This window comes from Falco cherrug, chromosome Z (assembly GCF_023634085.1).
Source record: "Falco cherrug isolate bFalChe1 chromosome Z, bFalChe1.pri, whole genome shotgun sequence".
NCBI classification, from domain to species: Eukaryota; Metazoa; Chordata; class Aves; order Falconiformes; family Falconidae; genus Falco; species Falco cherrug.
This window is the reverse complement of record NC_073720.1, coordinates 43,913-70,011: the sequence shown is the minus strand read 5'-3', so window position 1 is coordinate 70,011 and position 26,099 is coordinate 43,913. Positions and strand designations below refer to the sequence as shown.

At 40.6% G+C, this 26,099-nt stretch overlaps 1 protein-coding gene and 1 long non-coding RNA gene across 9 annotated transcripts; both read right to left on the bottom strand.

The window, feature by feature from the left end:
- Window positions 1-742: 742 nt before the first annotated feature.
- Window positions 743-25,422, bottom strand: LMAN1 (lectin, mannose binding 1). 8 transcript variants are annotated; one of them, XR_008730219.1, is made up of 15 exons: window positions 24,696-24,923; window positions 23,375-23,529; window positions 23,174-23,281; window positions 19,907-19,968; window positions 19,121-19,220; window positions 14,588-14,711; window positions 14,170-14,228; window positions 13,340-13,472; window positions 11,528-11,721; window positions 11,308-11,378; window positions 6,320-6,473; window positions 5,450-5,571; window positions 3,752-3,820; window positions 2,734-2,778; window positions 1,224-1,358 (listed from the first exon to the last, which is right to left on the bottom strand). XR_008730219.1 is itself a non-coding variant. In XM_055699011.1 (14 exons), exons 1-13 carry the CDS (start codon window positions 24,883-24,885, stop codon window positions 3,784-3,786), a joined length of 1,509 nt encoding a protein of 502 aa, XP_055554986.1. In that variant the 5' UTR covers window positions 24,886-24,923; the 3' UTR covers window positions 743-2,778; window positions 3,752-3,783. The 8 variants fall into 8 exon arrangements, 7 of the variants coding, with proteins under 7 accessions (XP_055554986.1, XP_055554987.1, XP_055554984.1 ...); XM_055699011.1 differs by having other exon boundaries at window positions 743-2,778; XM_055699012.1 differs by lacking the exon at window positions 2,734-2,778 and having other exon boundaries at window positions 743-1,358.
- LOC114015527 (uncharacterized) lies at window positions 15,135-19,114 on the bottom strand. Its single transcript, XR_003559519.2, has 2 exons — window positions 18,986-19,114; window positions 15,135-18,880 (listed from the first exon to the last, which is right to left on the bottom strand). It is a non-coding gene; the product is annotated as an uncharacterized LOC114015527 (long non-coding RNA).
- Window positions 25,423-26,099: the final 677 nt, after the last annotated feature.

The following is a 26,099-nucleotide window of genomic DNA, read 5'->3' as shown; positions in this document are numbered from 1 at the left end:
TTAGGGCTTTCTCAGCTTGAACAGATTCAATTAAAGACTCCTCTCCTCCACCTATTAGAGAAACTGCTCCTGGCTGGGGGAAAGTGATGATCCATGAGGGAATTTGTAATCTTCCTGTGGGAGGTTACCACAGACACACACTGGATAGAACACACAAACCAAAACAACCACAAGGAGACAGACTGACTTGTTTTGGGTAGGCACACTGTATTCCAACAAACAGGAGCAGAGCACCCAGGTGACAGCAGAGCAGTTTGGGGAATCTGAAGAACAAACTTCAGAGATACAAGCAGTCTTCAATTCACAAAAATGTGGTACTCTGTATTCTCAAAGCAGCCAGCAAGCAACTCAATTTGCTGTTAAGACACAGAAGGAAATGTACTACTTTACATTTTGACCCAAGTGTCTACTACTGAAGGCAAGTCCAATATGCAACACAAGCTTTTCAGCAAATCTTTTAGGTTAGATTCACTCTTGCATTAGACTGCAATGCAGAGGATATAATCCCTTCACACAGAATGAACCCAGGCTGGATTCAGCATACCTTTGTAACCATCAGCAGTCATGTCTCTTCAATACAGGTGCAGCCTCAGCCTCTGAATGCCATCAGCTCTCCAGTATCAGATAGGATTGAACCCAGATCTCAAAGCGTTCAAACTTTCTGAACAACACAGGGTAAAGAATGCTTCAAATACACTTGCTTGGATTTCATGGACATGTACCAAATTAAAAGAAAAAAAACTTACTAAAAATATGCATCTTTATTCAGATAAGGTTATCTCTGAACTCCCAAGTGTCAATTTACATTAGTCAGAAACAAACATGAAAATGTCAGCTGTTTGAATTTAAAAAAAAACCACCACCACCAACAGTAGACAGTCTGGTATTACAGTAATTGATGCATTGATAAATGTCAGCTTTTCTTGAAACAGGAAGTTAGTTAATTTACAAACCATAATATAAGTTTTACTTCTGAAAGATTCAGCTATGACCATGTATTTAATACAACCTGATGAGTACAATGAGATTCTCTTGTCACTGCCAAATATTCGCTACTTGTCATCCACACTTCAAATACAATTATTAGACTTGTTCTCCCCTGTATTATCAAACTGGATTCCAATGCGTCTTCTCCTCCTAGTCCTGAAATCTTAGTTCATAAGAATCAAACACAGTCAGTGTTGAAACTTCTAGTAGCCAGCCGTAACAGGAGGCTACACTGACTGACACATTCTTAAAGTCCAAATTTGTTGCTATCACTTCCAAAACAGACAGGACAAAATTTAAGCTGGGCAATTGGGAGCTTTCCTTTGATCCAGTGAGTGACGAAGCAATATGAAAGTTCCAAGGAGAGATGACTGTGAAATGAAGCATGAAGCAAAGTTACCACTTTTGGGATATTACACTTTAGACCTTCTGCTCCCTAATACAAAAGTTTCCTAGTTGCACGTGGGAGGTATGTCAGATCTATTAGCAGCATAACACACAAGCTGAGCCTCACACTGAAGATACAATTGCAGGCCTAGACACCATCCCCAGCCTTCTAACAAAACAGACAAAAATACGGGCTGCTACAGCTTTAAAACAAAATTATGGTTGGATAAATTCACAGTAACAAAAAATACAGGCTTCCTCCAGCTGACACATTAGAGCTGTTCCTCATTACGTCAGATATATGCACCGACTTACCAAAATACAATTGTTAGCCTTTCTGTATAAAGGGTCTCACAAAACCTGCTGTGAGAGAGTTCTGTTTAGGTGTTGCACTGACACAGGAAGGCTTGCAATTGAAAGGAACAACAGTGTACATTTTCAGAACAATTTAAGAAAATATATTAAGTTCAGTATAGAAGAGTCAGAGTTGTAATAGCTTAGACTCAAGGCACCTGTAAATATTTGCTGGTGTTGAAAGAACTGAATGGATAAATTCCTACTCCTGTTATTCTGGCTTATCTGAAAAGTTTGTGGGTCCCCCCCATCCCCCCCCCCCCCCCTTTACTCTATTTATCCAGCAAGATTAGCTTGAGGCAGTAGTTTCTCCAATTAGTACAGCAAAATCTTCTCCAATTTAGAAATGAATCTATACCAATTACAGTATACTACATACTGTACACCTGTAAATAGGTGGTGCAGGTAGTATAATTTTATTGCCATAGCACAGACATGCACTTTTTGGAGACAGTATTTTAAGTAACAAAATATATTGCATAGATTTATCATTTCTCCAAACTGACAGGCACAATACTGAAGTGTTCTTCATTACAGTGAATTTGGCAGTATGTGTTACACTCCAAGGGAGTAGACTGTAGGAATACAGTAGCAGTATGCTAGATTCCAGACAACTTTTGCAGATTCAGACAAACAATAATTAGAAGTGAAAATATCTTGATGCATTTGTGTATTTCATAGAATTAAAAAAGCCAACCAAACAAATCAAAACCCCCCTATTCTAACTCCACACACACACACCCCATTCAAGGACAAAGTTACCACAGATGTATAAACAAGGCAAAATTAATTAATTTCACATTCCTAATTTGGGCTCTCTGCTTTCTTTCTTTCCTGAAGCAAACGTTCACCTGATAAACAATATCAAAAGCACATGTTCAGTCTTATGCTTTTGATATTAAAGCAGGAATTGACACACAATATTGGTTCTACAGTAGCTTTCAGATTAACAAACACGTCTGAAGCAACAGCTTGTGAAGAAGTGGGTTAACACTCAATCAATACCTGTAGTTTAGAATACTTGCCATGTCAAGATGTAAACCAAAGCATCTGTATTTGACACATGAAAGACAAGACAGCTTTATAAAAGTAAAGACATATTAATACACTAAATACATCATTAATAAAATCAGAATTGAAGAGGTACAAAGCAATAATATCTTTGCTCAGAAAGTTCCACAGATATCCACAGAAAATTACAGACAGACTTGAAGCTAGAAGAAAGAAATCAGTTCCACAATATACTTGAACTGTTTTATCATGTTTTCTCTCACTGCCCAAAACCAAAACCCAAAATAAGGAGATAAGCCTTTGTTTGCTGGTTCTGTCTAGTTTGTTTTCGATGTCAGGTATCAGCAGTCAGACTGTTGAAGGCCTGTCTTTGTGTCCACACTTTTAAAAGTATCTATATTTAACAAAGAGTTAGGATTAACCAATTCTTACTAAATCCAAGGTAAACAAATGAAATGTTTGTAACAGGTTCTGACCCCCGTCCCAAAAAAACCCCAAAACAACCAGTTATTGAGGGAGGGTTTTTTGCTGATGTTTTTGTTTTGTTTTTCTTTTTGGTTTGGTTTGTTTTTTTTAAAGGTGGTGGTTCGCTTTTTTTGGGGGGTGGGGTGGTGTTTGTTTGCTTGTTTTGTTTTTTTTTAAACTGGTATGTCACAACACTTAGAGGCAAGCTTTCTGCATAGATCATCACCTGCAATTCTCATAATTAATTATCACCAAATCTGGGTGTTTCAATTCCTTCCCCTGAAATCTTAACAGAAGAGGAATATGGCATCTGCCTCCCAGTATTTATGAGAAAGTTAGCTGAAAACACAGACTTAGATAGGATCCACAGTCTTCTCCTATCTCGTGTTTGCTCCACTGCTCCCCAGTCTGTTTTTAACTTTGAATGAACAAACAAAATGAGTTCTCATTTAAACTAACAAAATTCAATAATTTACAATATTGAAATATATCAAACACTAAAATTTCCCTCATTTACAAAAGTGTATAATTTTCTGTGCATACATACTGCTGTTATGTACACACAAAAGGAACAGGTCATCAAAAGAATTTTTTGGCTGCTGCTTCCTGTTGACTTCTGAAAGAAAAAGCAGAAGAGAGTTCCTTAAGTACCTATACTATAAAACTAGCTGACTGATTTAAATAAATAAATATTTCCTTTATTTGGGAATTAAAAATATTCCATCCTTTGTCAACATACACTTAGGGAAATCAAATATAAGTCACATCACAAAAACAGGACATAACTTTTTCTATTTACAAGGACATTGGCAGCATCACTGTAGTTCCAATTTTGCAACAGACACAGAAGGAAACAAATCATTCTGGAAAGAAGCCAGAAAATGTGAAAGAAAAGAAAAGAAAAAAGTACAAACTGATTTTTAATTTTCTACAGCTTCTCAGTATCCAATTAGCCTCAAAAAAGAAACATGCAATCAAGCAGTGAAAGAATTTACCTGACATGGGATTGCCTTTTCCTTCTGGCATGGAATATACTTAATTCTCTTTATGGAGATATATATATATATATATATATATATATAGTGTGTGAATCGAGCACACAGACACTAATGCGGCAAGGGCATCACAAAGAACTGGAGGACCAGTTCCTCACTTGTCTTAGAAGCCATCTTTCCAGTTGATGGCATAACATGACATACATAAGAAATGCACTCTCTCCACTCCGTAGAGAAGCAGACACACAATAGAAGTTGGTGCAATCAGCAGCACTGGCCTTATACTGATACCAATTATCCTTCCATAGATGTAGCAAACCACATTTTCTCCTTGAAGGGCAATGCAGCTATTTTGGTCCCTACTCCTTATCCTGATAGTGTGTGTAAGAATCAGGAGGGAAGATGACCAAGTAAGTCTTTACTCTCAATAGGGTTTCCTTTCCATCAGCACAAATTTAATTTTAATACTACAACCATTGCAAGAAGGAGGAAGAGAGCAAACATCCCAATTAGTTTTAGTTTAGGAAGAAAAAAAAAAGTCCATACACTATCAGTTTCATATGTAGGAAAGGGATGAAAGGATATGTATCGCAAAAAAAGTTCCCTAAGGAATCTGTAAGAGGGGATAAATAGCTTGTAGGTACACATAGCAAAAAAAAAATAATTAAAAAAAAAAAAAATCACATCAGATTTTGTTAGAATTATTAATAAACTTCAGTAAGTCCAGCACAGGACCACAAAGATACTGGTCCAGAGCTGAAGAACATGCCTCAAAGAGAAGAAAAGCGAGGGAACCGGGTGAGCTTGTTCACCCTGGACAGAAGGCAGCTTCAAGCAGTCTAACAGCAGTTTTCTAACACCCACAAGATGCTACTGAGGAGACAAGGACCATTTCTTTACGGATACAACAGTCAAACTGAAACCAGACAGGTTCACTCTAGATAAACCATGGGGATGGGGGGAGAATAAAAACTTCGCTATGGTAATTTAACATTTCCGATGGGGTCCATAACTGGTAAAATTTCCATTCTTGGGAGGTTTGTAAGACCTGACCAGTCTGAACACTAAGTGACCCAGTCTGAATTCAGTGCTGACCCAGCTTCTAGGAAGGGGTTGAACTACAGACCTCCCACAATCTCTTCCAATCTAAATGTTTTAAAGATTAATGTAACATATCATCGTAATTGCATTTCCAGTCAGAAGTTTTAAAAAACATTTGCCCTGTTGTCTTTAAACAAAAACATACTCACCTATACATGATATAACCAATGAATAACACTGTTTGCACTGCTACAAATATGAGGAAGTGCACTGTAGATAAGCACGATGGAAAAGGTGGCAAGTCTGGACACCTCAATTTCTCACTAGATGGCTAAAAACCAGGAAAAACAGTATTTGAGAAAAGAGCAAACAAGACATGCATGCCATCAAAAGACTTAAATGTAAGAAATGAAACAAAAGGCCTTTGCAACATGATTGAAAAATTGGAACACAAGCAGAAAACAAGACAGAAATGACACTACTCTGAAAAATCAAACCTACTCCTGGTCTCATTTTCCCCTTTCCACCTTTATGTTTCTTAGATAAACTGACCAATGTTAATTTGAGGTTACAGGGGAAAGAACAAATCATTAGTAAATTAACCCAGAAATCAAGAACCTTCTATGGGACCACAAGCTAATTCAGCTTAATTGCTACTCAGGCTAGACTAAGGTGCACCTGAACATGAATGCAGTCACCTGTCACACTTGGAGATCTTAAGCAGAATCTGCAAGAGCTTCCCCTGATTAAAGCTCTCCCTTCTGTGCAAAAGCAACATAGAATCTCCTCTGCACAGAGCTGTCAAAGTAGAGGGCCAAACACAAAAAAGAGCATGCAGAAAACCTAATTGCTTGACCTTGTTTCCACAGGAAATTAGACTAAAAGTCATGCTCTTTGTGCAAAACTTCTCATCAAGACACAGATCATGCAGGTAGGTCAAGGCAGTGCAGTTTTAGCGAAGCAGCTTAATGAAGGATTAATTGCTCTGTAAATTGCATGCTGGCTCATCTTAGCTTTTCACTAACAGCCAAATAAGGAAGCATTACAGTCACGCTTTACACTACCAGCACATAAATTACCATATTTCGTTGTACTAAATGCTCAATGTCCCTCTTCACTACATGGAGGTGTTCTTTGATGTCATTGAAGTGCTGAGCTGTTTCATAGACTCCTGCAGCTGAGCCAGGATGTTGAGCTCCACTGATCAACTTCAGAGTATCAGCCATGGAATTTCTGAAACAAACCACAAAACATCTTTCAGCACAGAACAGCTTTTCCACAAACAGCAATTATTCTGGACACCTTTTAGTCCTTTAAAATTAGTTTGAAATGCATAGTTGCCCCAAAAAGCAGAAGACATTTTTTCTAGCTTCGAAGAACACCTTCAAGAAATAATTCCTTAAGCTATTATTTTTAAAAAATAATTAATTCTGCACACAGTTTCCATTTGTACAGTGCACCACCTCCCAAAGTCATGCTGAAAACAAGATCTGGCAAATATTCTATTGCTAGACATCTGCTTTGCCTGACTGATGAAGTCTAAGACAAGTGGTTTTATCTGAGGCTCTTGCCAAGGCTTTAGGATAAGCAGAGTTTAATGCAATCTTTGAAGAAAACCAAAAGCTGTTTGAAAAATAAATAAATAAAAGCAGTCATGTAAGAAATAAAAATAAGGAAGAGGCTTTAGGGATAAGAAAAGATTTAGATACATCCTTGTTTCATGATTATCATTTATATGAGAAACTCATTTCTGAATATGCACTGTCATAATACTTAATATTGTGTTCATGTGAATTAATTTTGCTTCTACAACAAATCAAATTAAATCCATAAAAAGTTGAGGCTCCATAACTAATTTTGTTTGAGGTAAACTAGTCAATGAGAGAAAAAAACCACCCTTAATCTCTAATCAATGTTTATATAATTTTCCCCTACAGTGATGTTTCTTTTCAGTAGCAAAGAGGATTATTCTACAGCTAAAATACTTATCATATGAATGTTAAACTCTCCATTATTAACAGACTAAATAAAAATGTATTTGGATTTCTTTTTAATTTACTTAAAACTTTATATTTTGTTCAGATGAGAGCTTACTTCAATGCCTTCAAGGTGCAGTCCTAACCCTCTGTACAGTGGTCAGCAATTTACCATAGAATGGTAACTCTCCAGAAGTAAAAATTGCAAGCATAGGTATACTGTATTAGTATTACAGCAACTTTTGCTCCATTATAAGAACTGGGCCGCTTGTTTAAATCACTTGAAGCAATCACATAACTAAGTCAAAGCCACACACTAAATTCATCTACACAATTATATCAAGTTGGAGATACACCACTTTAAAAATAAGGCTTTTAGTAATTATGGCCCCTACTAAATGCTGGATTAACAATATACTTTTCTTCACACTAAAGACTACCATTTTTTCTTAAAAATATCACTTTAATCACACAAATCAACTTAATATACTAGACTAACAGGATTCTGCACACTTCCCACATAACCAAAAAAATATTTTCTTTTCACCTTCAGTAACTGATAAAAGATCAAAGAATTCACCCTTTCCTGTCAAACCTAGTTCCAAGCACACATTAGATCAATCACTTTCCACTGTTACGTGTTTGGGTATTCTGGATAATATACTGCACTCTAGGCCAGATGGAGTTACCCATGGACTTCTGCAAAACTCTCAATGTTTACCTCAATAAGCTCAGTTTTAATATTGCAAAGTTATCAAAAGAAGTTACCAAAACCCAGCTGCTTGCTTCTGTAAGCCTCTTCAAACAAAACTAATCAAAGCAGCTCTCTCACCTCTCATTCTACATTTCTGGTTTGGAACACAAAATGAACGCAAAAAAACCCTCCTCTGTATCCGACTTAAATTAGCATATAAATTACCCAGAAATTATTTTATTTTTTGTATTGTTGTTTTATTAATTATTTATTAATATTTACCTGTACTTGGAATTAGTGTTACAATAACTTATTTTAGAAGTAGGTTTTTCACCAGAAGGTTTTTTTTCTTAAAAGACCCATGCAAACCCATGCAACCACCATCATGACCACTGCCTAATAAATGCTGACACCAATTCTGCCTGTCCACATCCATCATAATGTTTATCTTGCCCTGCTATTTTCTGTGCTAGAACATGTGTGACACTCATTTTGTTCCTCTCCCTCCTAATACCACCACCCTATGCAATTAACAGAAATCTGCACACCCACCTTCCCCCAGACTGATCCACTGTTTGTTAAAAGCAAAATAACTTCTTAAATAGACATGGTCTATATCAAATTTAATTTACATTTACATTTGCACAAACAATACCATGCTGATAGCTTCTACTCTATTTTCATGCAAGATTCTTCTATAATCAGATGACTAAGAAATCCACAAATCTTGACAAGAAAATTACTTAGTAAGTCCTTTTCCTCCAAGATGACCAGCAATGCAACAGCAGGCTGTTTGTTTTTATCTATAAATAAAACATTTCTTTAATCTAAGAAAAGTATGAAGATGATGTTACGCAAACTCCTACCTAGTAAGTCACTAAAAGGACAGACTGCCAATGCTAACAAGAAAATCTAATTTGCTTGCAAGGCATAAAGATTTGTCAAGAATATTAACATTAAAAGCTTTCATGGAAGAACAAGTGTAAAATTGGAGCACTCTAATCTTCATTCTACAAAAAACCTGACCTACTTAGATAAATCACTCAGAGCTGCCCAGGAAAAAAACAGCTGTAGTAATTGTTTTTCTCTTTTTTTTAAGCCCAAGGTAAGGAATGTTTTAACTATTATAAATGAAGAGTTAAACCAACTTAAAGCCATTCCTGCTAAAGAAAGCAATTGTAGAATGTCTTAGAAGCAGTACTCAGGCACCTCTACCAAACACAGGAATTTTCTCAAATACATTTTAGCAGTATAGTACCTAGAAGATAAGATTTTCACTTCATTTGGTAACATGGTTTGAAAAGCTACAGCATACCTCTCCATCAATTTTAAAAACTGCATCTTAAAAAGCACCATTATTAATCACTTGGGAACTTGTAAGCATCCCTGCAGATACAGGATTTCCTGAGGAAGTTCGCTGGCAGAAACTCCTCTGACAAAAGAACCAATCAACACACTCAAATTTTCTCTAACCTACAAGAAATGGGGATAAGATTACTAAAACAGTCTACACAATACACTGGGACGTGAAAAACACATTTGTGTGTTTACTACACAATCTAAGTGTAAGTTACAGTAATTTAGTATTAGTGTCCTTTTTTTTTTTTCTTTTCCCCTTAAGTGCTGTATGACAGTGTGTCTTAGCACCTAACAAACCACAGAATTTTTAGTCAAGTTGGGTTTCCGGTATCTACGGGGATGGAGACTGCAAAACCTCTCTGGGCAACCAACCTATTCCAGTGTTCCATCACTCTCACAAGTTTCTCAGGTCTACACAGAATTTCCTGTATTTGAGTTTGTGCCTGTTGCTTTTCATTCTGTCATTGGGTACCAGTGAGAAGAGTCTGCCTGTTTCTATCACCCTCACCACATCCAAGGTCATGTATTTATACCCACTGATGAGATACCCCCAAGCCTTTTCTCCAGGCTATACAATCCTAGCTCCCTCAGCCTCTCCTTATACAACAAATGCTCCAACCCTTCAATCATTTTCATGATCCTTCACGTGACTCCTTCCAGTATGTCCATGCCCCTTCTGTACCAGGGTGCCCAGGACTGGGCACAGGACTCCGGATGTGGTGTCACCAGTGCTGAGTAGAGAGGAAGAATCATCCCCCTCAACCCAACGGCAATACTCAGCCTAGGATGCTGCTAGTTGTCTTTCCTGTACAAGTGCATCGCTGCCCAACATCCAACTTCTTGTCCACCAGGATTCTCAAGTTCTTTTCTGCAAAACCACTTTCCAGCTGATCAGTCCCCTGACTGTACTGATGGGCTAAGTTACTCCTTCACTGGTGCAGGACTGTGGAAACTGCACTTTTTGTCCCTTTATTATTCAAAGTTCAGGCCAAGAAAGGACATTAAATATTTTCCATATCTGACCCTTGTTTCAGCTGCCATCAAGAAGCAACACTCTCTCAAGGCCTAGCCCTACTCCTACTGATAGAAAAAGGTTAATCTACAAGGGAAAGGAAAAAGAAGAAAAAAAAAAAAAGAAGAGGCCTCTCCAATGCTTATACACACTGGAATTCTGAGAGACTCGACATAAAACTATACATACTTTTTGCGATACACAAATCACTAACACTTAAAGAGACCCCTATGGAGCAATAATCAATATATGAGCTTTAGGCAGTCACAACAGAATAAGGGAAAAAACTCAAAAGACAAAATATATGTGTATATTGAAGAAAGAACTACTTTAACGCCCCCCCCAAAAATGTAATTAGAGGAATAAGCAATAAATCTCAACAATTCTTATTAAATGCATATACAATTTCATTTGTACAGAACTACTTCTCACAATTACTTACATGCCTTTACAGGTTGTTTACATTAAGCAAAACTTCAAATATATCTCATATAATATTGTCCAAGTATAATATTATAGACTAATAATATTATATAATAATAAAAAATAAAATCAGGATATCAGGAGTAGATTGAGTATATCAACAAGATACTCCAATACACTTTTTTCTGGTTCACTAGCTCTAAGTTGAAGGCATTTATGCTCATTGTGTTATCAATACTTCAAAATCAGAGCAACAACCTTTCATGAGGTAGCAGGTTATCACATTAGCAGAAATCGATTTTTTTTAGAGGGACTGGACTTACTTGTTCAACTAGAATCTTACAATAAAAAATAAATAATAATTAAAAAAGGCAAATTAGGGGGCTTAGCCACCCTAGGGACATGAACTTAATTACATTATTTGAGTTCATTTAGTTATAGAAATTAAATGTATGCACAAATTTATCACTACAGAACTGACAGAAATTTCAATTTCACAGAGAAGTTTGTCAGTATTCTCCTACTGAAATAATAAATAGGATTTAAAAGGTGGAAAATAACATAAAATTCAAAACACAGCCTTAATATTTAGGAAGTATTTACCTCATTTCATTTACTTGTCTAATGACCTCTTCTTGAGTTTTCACAACTGTCTCAATCTCTTGCTGCGAAACCTGGAGGGTGTAAAGGGTGGGTGAGAAAAAGATAAGTATATCTCAGAAAAAGCAAATCAATCATGCTGTTGAAATTAGGCTGAGCTGTCAATCACAGTGTTTTTTGGGTTTGGTTTTTTTGTTTGTTTGCTGTTGTTTTTCTAATTTACCTGTCCTTGTTGACCTGGAAAACCAGCTCCTCTTTTAGCAATCTCATCTGTGACTGCAGAGACGTATCTCCTCTGCTCATCCAGAATCATGTCCAATTGCCTATTAAGCTGTTTGATTTCAAGATGAATTCGATTCTGCCCCTCAAAGATTTGTCTCAGCTCACGATCACTTACAGTTTCAAAAAGATCATCTGCTGTTAAGGAAAAAGTACAGGTAGTTCTTAACATACATGCATTCCTCTTAAGTTGCACTGTATCATTTTTCTTGCACCCTTCAAGTTACCACACGGATTACTTTTTTTCTGATAATTTCATGTATTTGATGTTTATTTATCACCATTGCCACGGCAAAGGATACCCAAATGGGATCACAACAAATGAACAGAGATAACCACACATTCAAACCCAGACTCCATCTCAGAGTTCCTATTTTAATACAGTGGCAACGTGCAAAATAATGGAAACAAGATGCTGTTATTACTAGGAGGCATAATTTTTTGCATAAGCTAGCACTGCATTACCAACTACCCTTCAGAGGAGATTTGCAGATATTAAGTAACAGCTACTTTTTACAAAAAGTAAGGTGTAAAATGTAGCTTGAAATAGACAAGTGACTGCACATTTTGAGCAAGTTCCTCTACAGCTTCAACATCCAGAAAGAAAGGCCAAAAGACTATGTGGCAAAAAGATTGTTCTTTCTTCTCAATGGAAGGCTGGACAATATTCCAAAAGCACAGATGAAGATAAAATGGTGTAGGACCCTTGGAACAGTCACAACTTAACACTGTGCAAAAAAAATGACAACCTGAAATTTCAGGTCCAGATGCCCACAGTACATTCCTGATATGTATGCATTCAAATACAGCCAATTCAATCCACAAAAGCAAGATACAGACTGGCTTCCATTACATTTTCAGATCAGTAGATTTTTTTTGCCTAGCTCTAAAATATAAATAAACCTATCCAAGCAAACAAACAAAACCCCCACCATGTTCCATAGGAGAACAAAGTCTAAGCACTTTAGCTAAACACTCAAAAAAAGTGGGCAAGAGTCATTATTGCAATCTTCCTAAATTAAGTATAATTTGAAAACAGTGTAAAAAAGTGTTCCAGTGTGAAATATCTTTAAACCAGTATTTGCTGAGAGCTGCAAGTGGAAAGGGCAATTCTGCCTTACCCAGCCAACATTAAATTTCTTATCAATAGCTTAAAATGTAAAAATAACAGCCACAGTTTTTAAGAATATCAAGCTTGAAATGTCATTACTAGCCAACATGAATAAACACTGTATTCCAGCTAATGCTGTGGTCCTGAAATTGACCGAACTCACTATATATCCAGTATTAGGCAAACATTAAGATTTTCCAAGGAAGGACATTTCAGCATATCCACTAGCCCACCTTTAATAACCATCCATAAAACAAGATGGAAAAAAACATTTTGCTATGAATGTGCAGAAACAGACCAAAAAGATGACCTTTCAAATAAATTTTCAAATAACCAAAGAGGCTGTGCTTCCTTAATCATCACTTTACAGCCAGGGATGCATGACCTTCTCTCTCTTCCACTGTTCCATACAGATTCTCATTGTTCCCATCATGTTTCTGTGGTTTGTTTTGTTCTCAATCCAGGCATGACAAAAGGGACTTTGTATTTCAGAAAACACTTTGCAAACGAAAGACCAAAGATTCTTAAATAAAGTAAGTAAGATCAGAAGGAGCTTAGTAAGATCAGAGTATCAGGCCCTAGCTCTGAATATCCCAGAAAGTAAACATTTTTCTTGTCAACTGAAAAATTGCTCAAATAACTTGCCTGGCTGCCCTTGCACATCAGGATGTTCCTTTTGAAACTCTTCTTTCTTTTTATCCAGTTCTTGTTGAAAGTGTTCAAACTCTTCTTGATACTTCTCTTTATCTTTTTGAGGAATTTCTGCATCTGGTGTTGACTTTAAAACATTATCAAGGGGTGGGGGAGAGATTTTTTCATGTTCTCCACCACTCCTACGTAACTTATTCTCCAGCAAGGCTGTTCAGATTTCAGATTTGAAACACAATTAGTGGAGCACATTAATATATTAAGTTGAAGTGAGAAACCAGACACTCCTACGTAACTTATTCTCCAGCAAGGCTGTTCAGATTTCTGATTTGAAACACAATTAGTGGAGCACATTAATATATTAAGTTGAAGTAAGAAACCAGACATTCCTAGGGAGACCCACAGCTTTTTCCCCTGATACATTTGTACTTTCTGCGATTAAAAAGAAACTAAGTTTTACAAGGATAGATCCTGTTTAGCAGTACAGAACTGTTCTAGAGGTATGCAAAATTGAAAGCAAGAACATTATTTGTCTGCTTTCAAACAAAGTGTATTTTTTAGTTTGTTTTCTCTGCATGTTTTGATTAAATACCAGGATTTTTGTTGATTCAGTGTTGCTTCAAGAATTCTTGTCTTGCAAATGTCTATTACAATATTACCAAAACATTACAGCATTAGTCTCATTTTTCTAAAACAGATGACAGCACAACTAGATGCAAAAATCCCTGAAACAGGGATGCTAAATACGACTTCCAAGAAAATATTGTTATATGGTGCTATATACAAAACACATATAACAACACTGTATTATGCACAAAAATGCTTACTACTGCCTTCCCGGGCTCAGTCAACTGGAAGGTCAGAAAAGACAGGACATCATGATCATCTGTATTCAACAAACAGAACAAAAAAACCCACTGTTAATTGTACTGCTAAACATTACAAATTCCCAAGTCAACCCTGCACTTCCAAGGATCTTCAGGCAACAACATCCTCCCAAAGTCCTCCCAAAAGTTTATCTAGTGGAGAATGAGACTACACAGTATCTTTGTCGGGACACATTGAAAGTCCTTCTGCTCCAGCTAGGAAAAGGCCTACACATATCAGTAATTCGGGAATAGGAGAGGATTAAGTACATCATTGTGGTAAAAAGCTGGTATAACGGATTAACACTAGCAGTAAAAAACTCTCTCATCAGCCCTGCAAGTTCCCACATCATTTGTCACAATTTTTAGCATTTGCTACCTGCAAGGCCCCCTGTTGCTGCAGATATTCCAAAATATCCTTGTGACGGCAATACTATATCTTGCACTTCTGCACAAAATTCATAGTCTTCTTTATCCGGAGTAAACCCGTTGTTAATTAATACCTAAAAGGATAAACACTTACAATGTTTACTACATAAATCTGTGTTACTTGCTTTGTCAGATTACAGTAATGCTCATAACTACAACTTTTCAGGTAACTCGGCATCTGATACTAGAAACCAGAACTTACTTCTTTTCTGAAAAGACACATTATACAAAGAAAATGCATAAGCTTTCTACTTTAAAAAGGAAAAAAAGGCCTGATTCAACGTTCAGCACCTAGGAGGACACGCTGCACAGAATTGAGACATATAAAAATGTATTCATTTCAGTTAAAAGAAGCAGCAAGGCAAATTAGTGCATGGGAAGGAACATATGGGGAAAGGGATACTATCAGGAGAGGTGAACGTAAGCCAAGGGATGGCACAGCACTGCCTGAGGGTGCCAATGGGAACATTTATGCTGTTAACTATCTTATTTAAAAAAAAAAAAAAGCCATCAATTTAAGATGTGCTCCTAAACCAGGGAACACTGAGGGTTTAGGACCACATCTGAGATGCTCATACACCAGCACACTCAATATAAGACAAATGGGACAAACTGGAAGTCCTGGTCTGTTCCCAGAGCTACAATGTCATTGGTATTAGTAAGACTTGGGAGAATGAGTCCCACAGCTGGAGCGCTGGGATGGAGGGCACAGGCTGTTGAGGATGCACAGGCAGGGCAAGCAAGGTGGAAAAGCTGCACATATACATAACTGACAGGTTAGACTGTACAGCCCTTACAGTTAAGAGATGATGTGGTTGAGAGCCTCTGGGTGAGGATTAGAGAGATGGAGAACAGCAGATGTCATTGCGGGCATCCACTACTCATCACCTAGCCAGGATGTTAGCACTGATGTTAGCACTATAGGCAATTAGGAGAAATCCCTGGATCAGCAGTCCTTGTCTTTATGGGAGATTTCAACTTTCCAGACATCAACTCGGAATACCACGGTGCTGTGACAAGCACATCTAGGAAATTCCTGAAGATGAAGATAATTTCTTGTCACATGTACTCAGTGAGGCAACTAGGAAAGGCACCCTCCTACACTTGTTATTTGTGAACACAGGATGACTCATGGGAGGTGTGATGGTAGATGGCTGTCTTAGCCACAGCAATTACTAAATGGTAGATTTTAAAATATTTGTTGGAATGAGAAAAAACATCACCAGAGTTGCTAACCTGGATTTCAAGAGAGCAAAGTTTAAGCTACCCAAGAAGCAGTTAGCAGAGAAACTGCTTTTGAGGGCTTAGGGGTCCATGACTGTTGGTCAGTTTTTAGCCACTTTTTTTTTTTTTTCTTTTCCTCTTCTTTTAAGAACCTTGCTTGCACAGCAGCAGGCAATCCCATTGTGTCAGAAGTCAAGCAAGCAGGGCTTGGCTGAACACAGAATCCTCTTGGAACTCAAGAGGAAAAAGAAATTGTATGATCTCTGGAAGCAAGTTCATACTTCACAGGCAGATTACAGAGTCATGGTTTGCACATGCAGGGAGAAGACACAAAAGGCAAAAGCTCAACAAGGGTTGAAACTGGCTGGTCAACGCAACTGTCAAACAACAAGAAAGGCTTTTTGAAGTACGTTAATAGTAAGAGGAGGTTCAAGGAAAACATTAGACCAACACTTGTTGAAGATAGTCACCTGACAAACAGGGATGAACAAGAGGCAGAAGCATTCAACTCTTTTTGCCTTAGTCTGTACCAATATAGACCTTGGGCTGCCTGGTCCTCCAAGTCAGATGACCACGGCTGCAGGAGCGGTGACCTTTCCATTTGTGGACATTAAAATTGTAAGGGACAAGATGTACCCGCTGAATGTTCCCAAGTGCACAGGGCCAGATGGTATTCATCACAGAGTGTGGAAGGAGCTAGTGGATGTTGCAGCAGGACCCTTCTCAACCATCTAGCAAAGGTCTTAGGAGTCTGGGGAGGTCCCCACTGACTGGAAGCTAGCAAACATTATTCCAATTTACAAGAAGGGCATGAGGGAAGACCCAGGAAACTACACACTTGTTAGATTAACCTCAGTGACTGGAAAAATATGGAGAAGATCATACTGAGTGCTACCGAAAAGCATCTAAAGAACAATGCAATCACCAGGCACAGTGAACACGGGCTCATGAAGTGGAAGTCCTGCTTAACTACTTTGATATCCTACAGGAAGGCCATCCACCCAGTGGGTGAAGGGAAGGTGGTGGAGATAGTTCTTTTGGATTTCAGTAAGGCTTTTGATACTATCGCTCACAGTATCCTTCTGGACATGCTGTCCAGCTGTGAGATACGCAGGTTCATGGTGCACTGGGTGAAGAACTGGCTGGATGGCAGGGCTCAAAGGCTTGACCTGAACTGGGGTACATCTGGCTGGTGACTAGTCACCAGCTGCGTTCCTCAGGGCTCAATTCTAGAGGCAGTGCTGTTCAGCATTTTTATCAGTGATCTGGATGCAGGAGTTGAATTACCATTAGCAAGTCTTCTGATAATACTAAACTGGGAGGTGCTGTTGACTCAAGGGACAAGAGGCCCTGCAGAGGGATCTAGACAGACTGGAGCATTGGGCATCATCAATGGCATGAAACTGAATAAGAAACACTGGATCCTGCACCTGGGACAGAGTAATGCCAGAGCGGAGAGCAGTCCTACAGAAAGGGACCTGGGGGTGTTGGATGATGGCAGGCTCAAAATGATCCAGCAATGAGGGCAAACTGCATTTTAGGGTGCACCAAACACAGCAGAACCAGTGGCTCAAGAGGGGTGATTCTGTAGCTGTATTTATCGTCGGTATGGCCTCACCTTGAGCAGTGTGCGCAGTTCTGGGCCCCACAATTTCAGGAAGGATGTTCAGGTACTCACATGCCTCCAGAGAAGGGCAAAGCTGGTGAAGGGCTGGAAGGCATGTCCTGTGAGGAGAGGCTGAGGACTCTGGGCTTGTCTAGTTTGGAGAGAGGGAGGCTGAGGGGCAACCTTGTTGCTCTCTGCAGCTTCCCAAGGAGGGGATGTGGAGAGGGAGGTGCTGAGCTCTTCTCGCTGGGATCCAGGGACAGGGTGCCTGGGAATGGCTCAAAGCTGCGCATGGGGAGGTTCAGACTGGATGTGAGGAAGCATTTCTTTACCAAGAGGGTGCTCAAACCCTGGGACAGGCTTCCTGGAAAGGTGGTCAATGCCCCACGCCTGTCAGCGTTTAAGAGGCATTTGGACAATTCCCTTGACAATGTGCTTTAACTTTTGGTCAGCCCTGGAGAGGCCAGGCAGTTGGGCTAGATGACCATTCCAAGTCCCTTCCAAACAGAATTAATCTATTCTATAACTGATCATGGCGTAGTAACATCAACTGTGTTTCAAGAAATCCCTGCCTTGGGGATAATTAAAGCCCAGTCTATCAAAAGTATGCATCCCAGTAAAGGCAACACAGATTTTTGGTATGATCTAGAAGACTCATCCCTTATTGTTCTTAGGCTGACTCTAAGCTTAGGGAGTTTCTCTCCTTCTCTATGGATGCATTTACTGAACTGCTAATGTTAGCAGTTTGGGCCAGAGGAGCTCCTAGATAAGAAAGGACCAGGCACATTCAAAAAGAAAGCAGCCTTGGAGTCTGAAATTTTATTTTCATTGAAGAGTAACAGATGGCCTTTATCATTACAACACAGTGCAAGGTCTACCCTCTTTTAGGTGCATTCATGTTTACTTTTAGAAAAAGTTCTACTACAAAATGACAGCTGTGTGACTTACGGCTAATACCTATCGGCACCTTTTCTGAAGAAATCAGAAGCCAAGAAACACACGCTTTATAGCCATCGCAACCAACACCACATCAATGTTTTTCTTTCCTTATCTAGAAGGAATTCATAGTCATGTGAACAGTATTCAAGAACCCTTGAATGCTCCCTTGTACCAATGGGTTTCTATCTTCTTTAAAGTCCTGTTATTTCTGGAAGGTGGGAAGCCTCAAGCAGCAAATCTAAATCTACTGTCAAAGAGTGAGCCTCAGATTTTAGTCACATTTCAAGAACCTCTTACAATCAGCTATGAAGCCCTCTGCAGCTCTCAGATCAGCTTGAGAAATACCGTTCAAGTTAAGGAGCTGCTCAACCACCAGGAAGCTGAGGAACAGATGCTGGTTTTGGGACACCTCTACAGGCAAATAAAAGCAACAGGAGGGTGTGAGCAGATATGAGTCTGTCAGCAAGATGACACCTAAGTAACATCAGAAAAAACCAGTAATACCTGCTAAGTCAGCTCAGGAAATTAGATGCACTAAGGTAGCTAAAAGAACTCATCTAGGATTTGAACATACTGTACCTCCTTCGAACTTCTGCTACCAAGCTCAACATTTTTAAGAATATTAGAATTAACACATGGGGTCTTTGGGTTTTCATAACAATCTCACACTTAACCTGAAAGACATGAGCAATTATGTTATTTCAGAGTACTTACAGTTAACGTTTTTTGGTAGTATGTTGTCTTTACTCGAACAGGATAGGGCTTGTTACGAAAGTCCCTCTGACAGGATGCCAATGCTTGCGTGGAACCATCACTATGCAAGAAGACAACTTGCATAAAACTATATCTTATGATTTATCAGCTAAGACAAAAAAGCATCAGTGTATCACTAAGCAACATCACGATAGTTTTTCAATATGCAAGTTTTTCAGAAACTGTCCCACAACTGCACTGAGCTTTTTTGAAGCCTGGGGTCAACAGGACTAGATGCTCTACACAGGACAAATTATAGACAGAATGCAGTAATGGGGAATATTGCCGTCCCTGTGAACTGAGATGGAAATAAGCTACAGTCCAGGCTGTACCAACTAAGCTAAACACCTCTCTTCTCAGAGAATCCAAAAAGGTGGCAAGTGTGTTGCCAACAATAAAAAAACAGAAATCAAATAATTTCAGTAACGGGCAATTAGCTTTCAGCTAGTCACTTCCATCAGTTATTAGCTGTGTGTGGAAAATATCCTTAAGCAATGAAGAGGTAAAAAGTCTGTACCTCCAGACTCACCCACCCCAAAGGACACAGGCCATTTAAATATCCATCAGTTGCCAGTTTCTGTGCTGTTACTAACAAAACAGTGTTTTAGCAAACAGAAAAATTCAAATGTAAAGGAAACAACAAAGTTTCATATGAAAGAAACCTTTATAAAGTTTCTCAAAGAATTTCATGCAAAATTTCATCACTGAAAAGCAACCGTTTATCATTACCACTGAAAATAAACTTACTTCTGATGGTCATACAGACGTTTTCCATTGTTGCCTACCACGATCACTGCAGGATTGTTTTTCTAAAAAAAAACAGCAAACAAATACAATAGTTTAATTTGAAGTGAAACTTAAATAACATCACTGATAGACTTTCTGTGATGAAACACTTAAAGTCATTACAAGTAAAGCACAGATGTTTTTATTCTTTCTATACTTCAGGATTACAAAAGCAAAATGACTGAGTCACAGCGTCACACTGTGTGCTTTGCAAGGGACTGCTATATTCTTTGAATAGTTAGGGGTGAAAAAACTCATACAAATTAAGTTCCTGTATATGCTAACAATTACAGTAATTTGACAAATATAGAAATGCAAAAGCCACAGACAGTAGAAATTTGTATGTAGTGAAGATACAGATCTTGAAACTAATAGGCGACTTATACATTCAACTTTGGCAACATAACACTGGGAAAACCATCCAAACAGACACTATGTTGACAACCTGCTGACCTTGCCACAGTCATGACAAAAACCTCAGGAACTATCTGTCAGAGACTAAACAAAGTCTGTTGAACACATCCCCAGTTATTTAAACTGCTACAGGATGAGGACAAGCTAACATAGGGCAGAACAGATTTGCAGTGCTATCCCAGTGGCTTCCAGGAGTTTATTCATAAACTCCAGTTTCTAAAAGAGCACAAGATTTCAACAGTTAACCTCCCTTCCCCCTTCAATGTTTCAATTCATCATCTCCTCAAGTGTAGTGGTTTTGGCTGGGATAGAGTGAAATTTCTTCCTAGTAGATTTTAAGGGACTACATTTTGGCTTTATGATGTAAACAGTCTTGATAACACAGCCACATTTCAGCTACTGCTTACACAGCCCTCAAGGCCTTTTCTGCTTCTCACAGTTCCCCACCAGTAAGCAGGCTTGGGGGCGTAAGCTCTGAGGGGCCACAGCCAGGACAGCTGACCCAAACTGGCCAAAGGGATAACCTGGAGCATATGGCATCATGCTCAGCCATAAAAGCTGGGGAAGATAGAGGAAGCAGGGCACACAGAATTACGGCATTTGTCTTTGTAAGTCATCATTATGCATGATGGAATCCTGCTCTTCCTGGAGCCTAACACCTGCCTGATGATGGAAAACAGTGAATTCTTTGTTTCGCTTTGCTGGAGCACACCGCTTTACCTGTTAAGCCATGTTTATCTCAACCCACAAGTTTTCCTCACTTTTACCCTTCCAATTTTCTCCCCCATCCCATGAGAGGGGGAGTGAGCAAGCAGCTGTGTGGTGCTCAGCTGCCTACCAGGGTTAAAACACAACATAAAGGAATACACCGTCCTGCTAGACAGATCGTTAGCTCTTAAGAAAAAAGCCTCAAGACTTCCAAGACTTCAAGAAATAATGTCCTTCCCAGTTCACAGTAGTGAGGCAGGTGGTCCTTTGTCTTCACAGAAAACCACAACCACCAAATGATCTGTTTCTTTTGCTTTATCACATAGATCACAACCACTGAACAAAACACTGGTATACAGAAATATATCAGTGTTTCTACTTCTCAAGCAATGGAGTTTGGTTACCTTCATTATTACATCATTAGTATTACCTATTCAGTACCACTGGAATACTTCAGTCTAATCATCTTACCATTTATTTCAGTTTAACAACAGTAATACTGAATTAGTTCAGAGCATATCTGCATATAGTGTTAGTACATATACTATAGTATTCAATCCTAGTGGTCAACAGGCAGACCAATTTCCACTGGGGATCATGTCTAGATGCAAGCACATACAAGAACTTGAAAGACAGTAGAGAATCCAAAGCAGGGAATAACTTCTAATTTTTTTGCCTCCAAAGGTCACAGGAAAGATGTGCTGTAAACTCTTGTGATACTTAGTGCGGTTTGTACAATTTCAGGTGTTCACAACTATGAAAGTTTATTTATTTTTTGAAGAAGCTCTTGTCACTACTTCTACAGAGAAAAAAAAAAATCAACTCTAGTATTATCTACAGTCTTAGAAGGAAGAGAAAAAAGGCTTTGGAGTTTTTAATCAGCTTCATAAGCAGGGTGCTTTGAATTGGCAGTACTAGATGAAGTCTAGTTCTGGATGCTAGCATATTAAGCTGAGGACCAGTTACAGCACCAAACATCTTCCAGCAAACACACTGAAACAGCAACAAGAATTACTCCATAGTGGCACCGAAGAAAGTTAACAGGTTGTCATTAAAATGAGTCTTACAAACTCCAGTATTTAAGACACGTCAGACCAGAGGACTTTTATTTTGACTGGAAGTGACATATCATCACTTTCTGAAAAAGGGTTTCACACCACACCAACTAAACTTGTCACAATCAAGAGCCCCAGTGCTATCAAAGTTCTGGTGAACAGTGTTGTCCACATGAGTTTTTGGTAGAAGGCATCCTCTGCCAGTTAAACTTTGCAAGTGCCCATATGTATGCCAGAAGTCAGAAAAAAAAAGAAAAAAAAAAAAAAGATTAAAAAATTCTTCATTACTTGAACAATACTCTAATTCTAGGTCTTGTCCTTGAAGATCAGAAACAATTGTCACCTTCAGCCTTCCAGCTTTGATATATGAAGAAGTCTGCTGTATATCAAAAGCCATCTGTAGGAATAAAGCCTGTACACCTAAAAAAATACATCTAAAAGGAAGCTGAAGTAGTGCAGGAAGTACAAAAAAAAGCAAAGCAAACATACTATGTATTGTTAAAGTTTCCCAGGATCATTCTGGACTGGAAAACTGGAAATTCAAAACAGCAACTGCCACCCCCCATCTGCTACAGAATTTTTGCTGCTGAACTACTCAAAGCAGATCTGCTCCAGGAAAAGGAGCATCTCTGAAGACAAACACAGAAATTTGTGTTCCCACAGTGTCATATTTTTGTACAATATGCCTCTTCAAAACCACACATCTTCAGATATATCAACATTTCAAATTGCGTATGGACATTCTGAATTTCAGCTTTTATGTATGTATTTAATTTAACACACAAACCAATTAGTTATGTGTTATGCTTCAAGTTTCAAGCTTAAAAAAAAAAGGAAAGAAAAAAGAAAAGAGTGTGAAAAAGTCTAGTAGAAATTCTGCAAGACAAACCTGACTATTCTAAATTATCCCTTCAAAGTGAAAAGGGGGAAGGAGGAAAATTACGCCTTCTCCTGCTCCGACCCCATTCCCTGCCCCCCCCCCCCCCCAGCCCCGAGGTTATATGTACAAAACAGGCAGGAAATTAATTTATAACCTTTACTCCCAACTAACCTTTCCATCATTGTCAAAGGAATCAAAGAAAATTCCAACACCATTCCATTTATCAGCTGCCCCAAAAACAGGACCTTCCAAGCCTTGCTCTTCTGTAAACCAGATTGCCTATTACAGAAAGCAAGTAAGAGCTGTAAGTCAAGAATAACTTTTTAAAGCATGCCAAATTTTTTTCTTTTTGTTAGCTCGAATTTTTAATACCAATCCATCAGCTCCAATGCGGCCTCTTCCTGTAACTCGAAAGGTCACTTTGACTTCCCAATATTCAAATATTGACTTGTTTTTTGTCCACGCTGACCCTCTTTGGCTTTTCAAAGATGTCGTTACACGAATCTGATCTGTACTTGGTATAGCATCTAGAAAGGAAAGAAACCAACAATGAATATATGAAAGAGAAAGTATTGCAAGTGCTTAACTAGCCAATTAACAAATCTTCAAAACTCAAATTTTCTGGTCTCCTCAATTAGCAAACAGTTTTCAAAACAAACTTTTCAGTGAAGTACTCAACTGCTTTGGGGGGGGGGGGGGGGAGGGGACGGGACCCAAATCCCCACACCTTTACTTTCAATAACTTCCTTACTACTGCTTAATCACCTTCGATTTGGGACCACAACATAAAACTTCAGGAGAATGCTGGTCCTGCTGTTAGGATACATATTAATTAAAAAAACAAACACAACAAAAAAACCTCAGGCTTAGCTTTCTGCTGTATCCCACATACTGTTTAACAAGTGACAAATTTTTGTTCTGCTTTTTAAAGACAGAGGTTCTGATTCTCTAATTAAAAGAATAATTAGTCACACATTTAGATAAATTAATTAACTTACGTTAAATAACATCTACTTTTGTGATTATCTGATTAAAAAAGCAGGAAAAATCTGTCTATAGACAGTTTCCTCCACATTGCTTGTGGCATAATGTCAAATAAGGTCAAAAGTCGGCACTCGTGAATTAACCAATATAAACTAAAGTCCACCAAACAATAAAACCACGGCATAAGTTACTTCAGAGGAACTGTGCTGCGGCGGAACCCAGTGCACGGGTCAGCACCCATACGTCTTAAAAAGCGGGTGGCCTGAGGGATGACCCGGTGCCTCCCAAGCCAGGCCAGGCCCGCACGGCGCCTACGGACGACGCAGCCGTGTCTGCCACGTCGCGCTGCGCGAGCACCACGCGCTGCTGTGCCGCGGGGACCGGCAGCCGGCCCCGGGCGCACCGCAGCGGCGAACCCCCCTCCCTCCCGGCCCGGCCCGGCGCCACACCGCCGCCGCCACGACGGCCGCGCGGGAGGCGCCGCGGGGGGAACTCGGGGGCGTCGCACAGCCACCGCGGTACGTGCCCCGCGGCGCGCCGCCGGGCTGGGCCCGCTCGCCCTGGCCCTCCTCCCGCAAGACGCCCGCCGGAACCCCTGGCGCCTGCCCCCGCCGCCGCGTCCCTCGGCTCCCGGCCAGAGCGGCTCCTTCCCGCACCTTCCCTTCAGGCCACGAGGGCTGCGCACCCGCCGCCGCGGCGCGGCACTTACTGCCCATATGCACCCAGAACGGCACCGTCCCGTCCGCCTGCACTAGGTGCGGCCCCTTGAAGCTGTACTTGTACTCGAAGCGGCGGTGTGGCACAGGGGCCGCCGGGCGCTCCGCTGCCAGCCCGAGGGCAAGCAGCGTAGCGGCGAGGAGGGTCGCAGCCAGGCCACCCCGCTGCGCGCACACCGCCATCTTGGCCCGTGCCGCGGGACGCCGGGCACAGCCAACAGGGCGCCACACGATTGGCCGCGCGCGGAGGCGGGGCAAGGGGCGGGCCAGGCTGCCTCCCTCCGGCGCGCCGGGGGGCCCCGCCCTGCAGGCGGCGGGGTCCGGGAGCCCGAGAGGTGGTGCGTGTGAGGGAGCCTGGCCTGTAGCAGTGGCGAGCAGCCACGGAGGCGTGCGCGCTGCCGGGGGAGAGCTGCCCGTCCCCTCGGGCGTTCACGCGGGGGCCGCGGCTGCAGGGAGCCGGCTCGGCCGACGGCGCGCCTCTCCGCCGGCAGCCGGGGCGTCGCGGAGCCCTCGCGGCCGTGCGGCCTGTCGTACCTCGGCCTCTCGCACGGCTGCGTGCCACCCACCGTCTCCAGAGTGCCGGGGGCGGGGGGATGGCCTGCGGTCCCCATCGGCGCGGCCGCCTCCCTCGGCAGGGACCTGCTGCGCGGGCTCTGTCCGTCGGGAAGCCTGCAGCAGCACCGGTGCTGTTCTTCGCATCGCAGGGGTCCAGCCTTCCTCCGCGGAAGGGAGCAGAGCGAACCCTGGGTGCCGCCCGCGCGGGCAGAGCCGGGGGGGCGGCCGGCAGCCACAGGGGCGGGGGCGCGGCCCGGCGCAGGCCGTCCTCACAGCGCCGCAGGCCGCGGCTGGGCCGCGCAGCCCGCACCGCCACCTCTCCCGTTCCGGCCGCCTCACGCTAGAGAACAGTTAGCAGGGGAGCGGGTTTTTTCTGTTTCTTTCCCGCCTTGTGTTTTGTGCTACCTTTTTTCATGCCCATTTATTTCTGACATCCCTTCCCTTACCAATCTGCCAGTATGAGCAATTTAAGAGTAAGTAGGTTCAGAGCCTGCTAAAGAGGGGGAGGATCCTGGGAGCTGCTGAGGGCACATTAAGTTCTTTTTTTTAAGATTGCACACATCTACTCCGGCATCGATGAAAGTAAAACCTTTACATGTTCACTGGGAGAGGCACAGTCTTTTGGTTACAGAAAAAATTAAACAAATGTACTGTTCGGATGAGACATGGAAGCAAAATATTTTTGAGATAAATTTTAGAAGAACTTCTGTAAGTATCGACTATTCTTGCTAAGTTAATACTTGTTAACACAGGGGAAGAAGTAGTTGATGTTTTGTATAGTGTCTTCTACCCAGCTATATTCTAAAATATCTCCAAATAATTGGAGAATATATCTTGGGTTT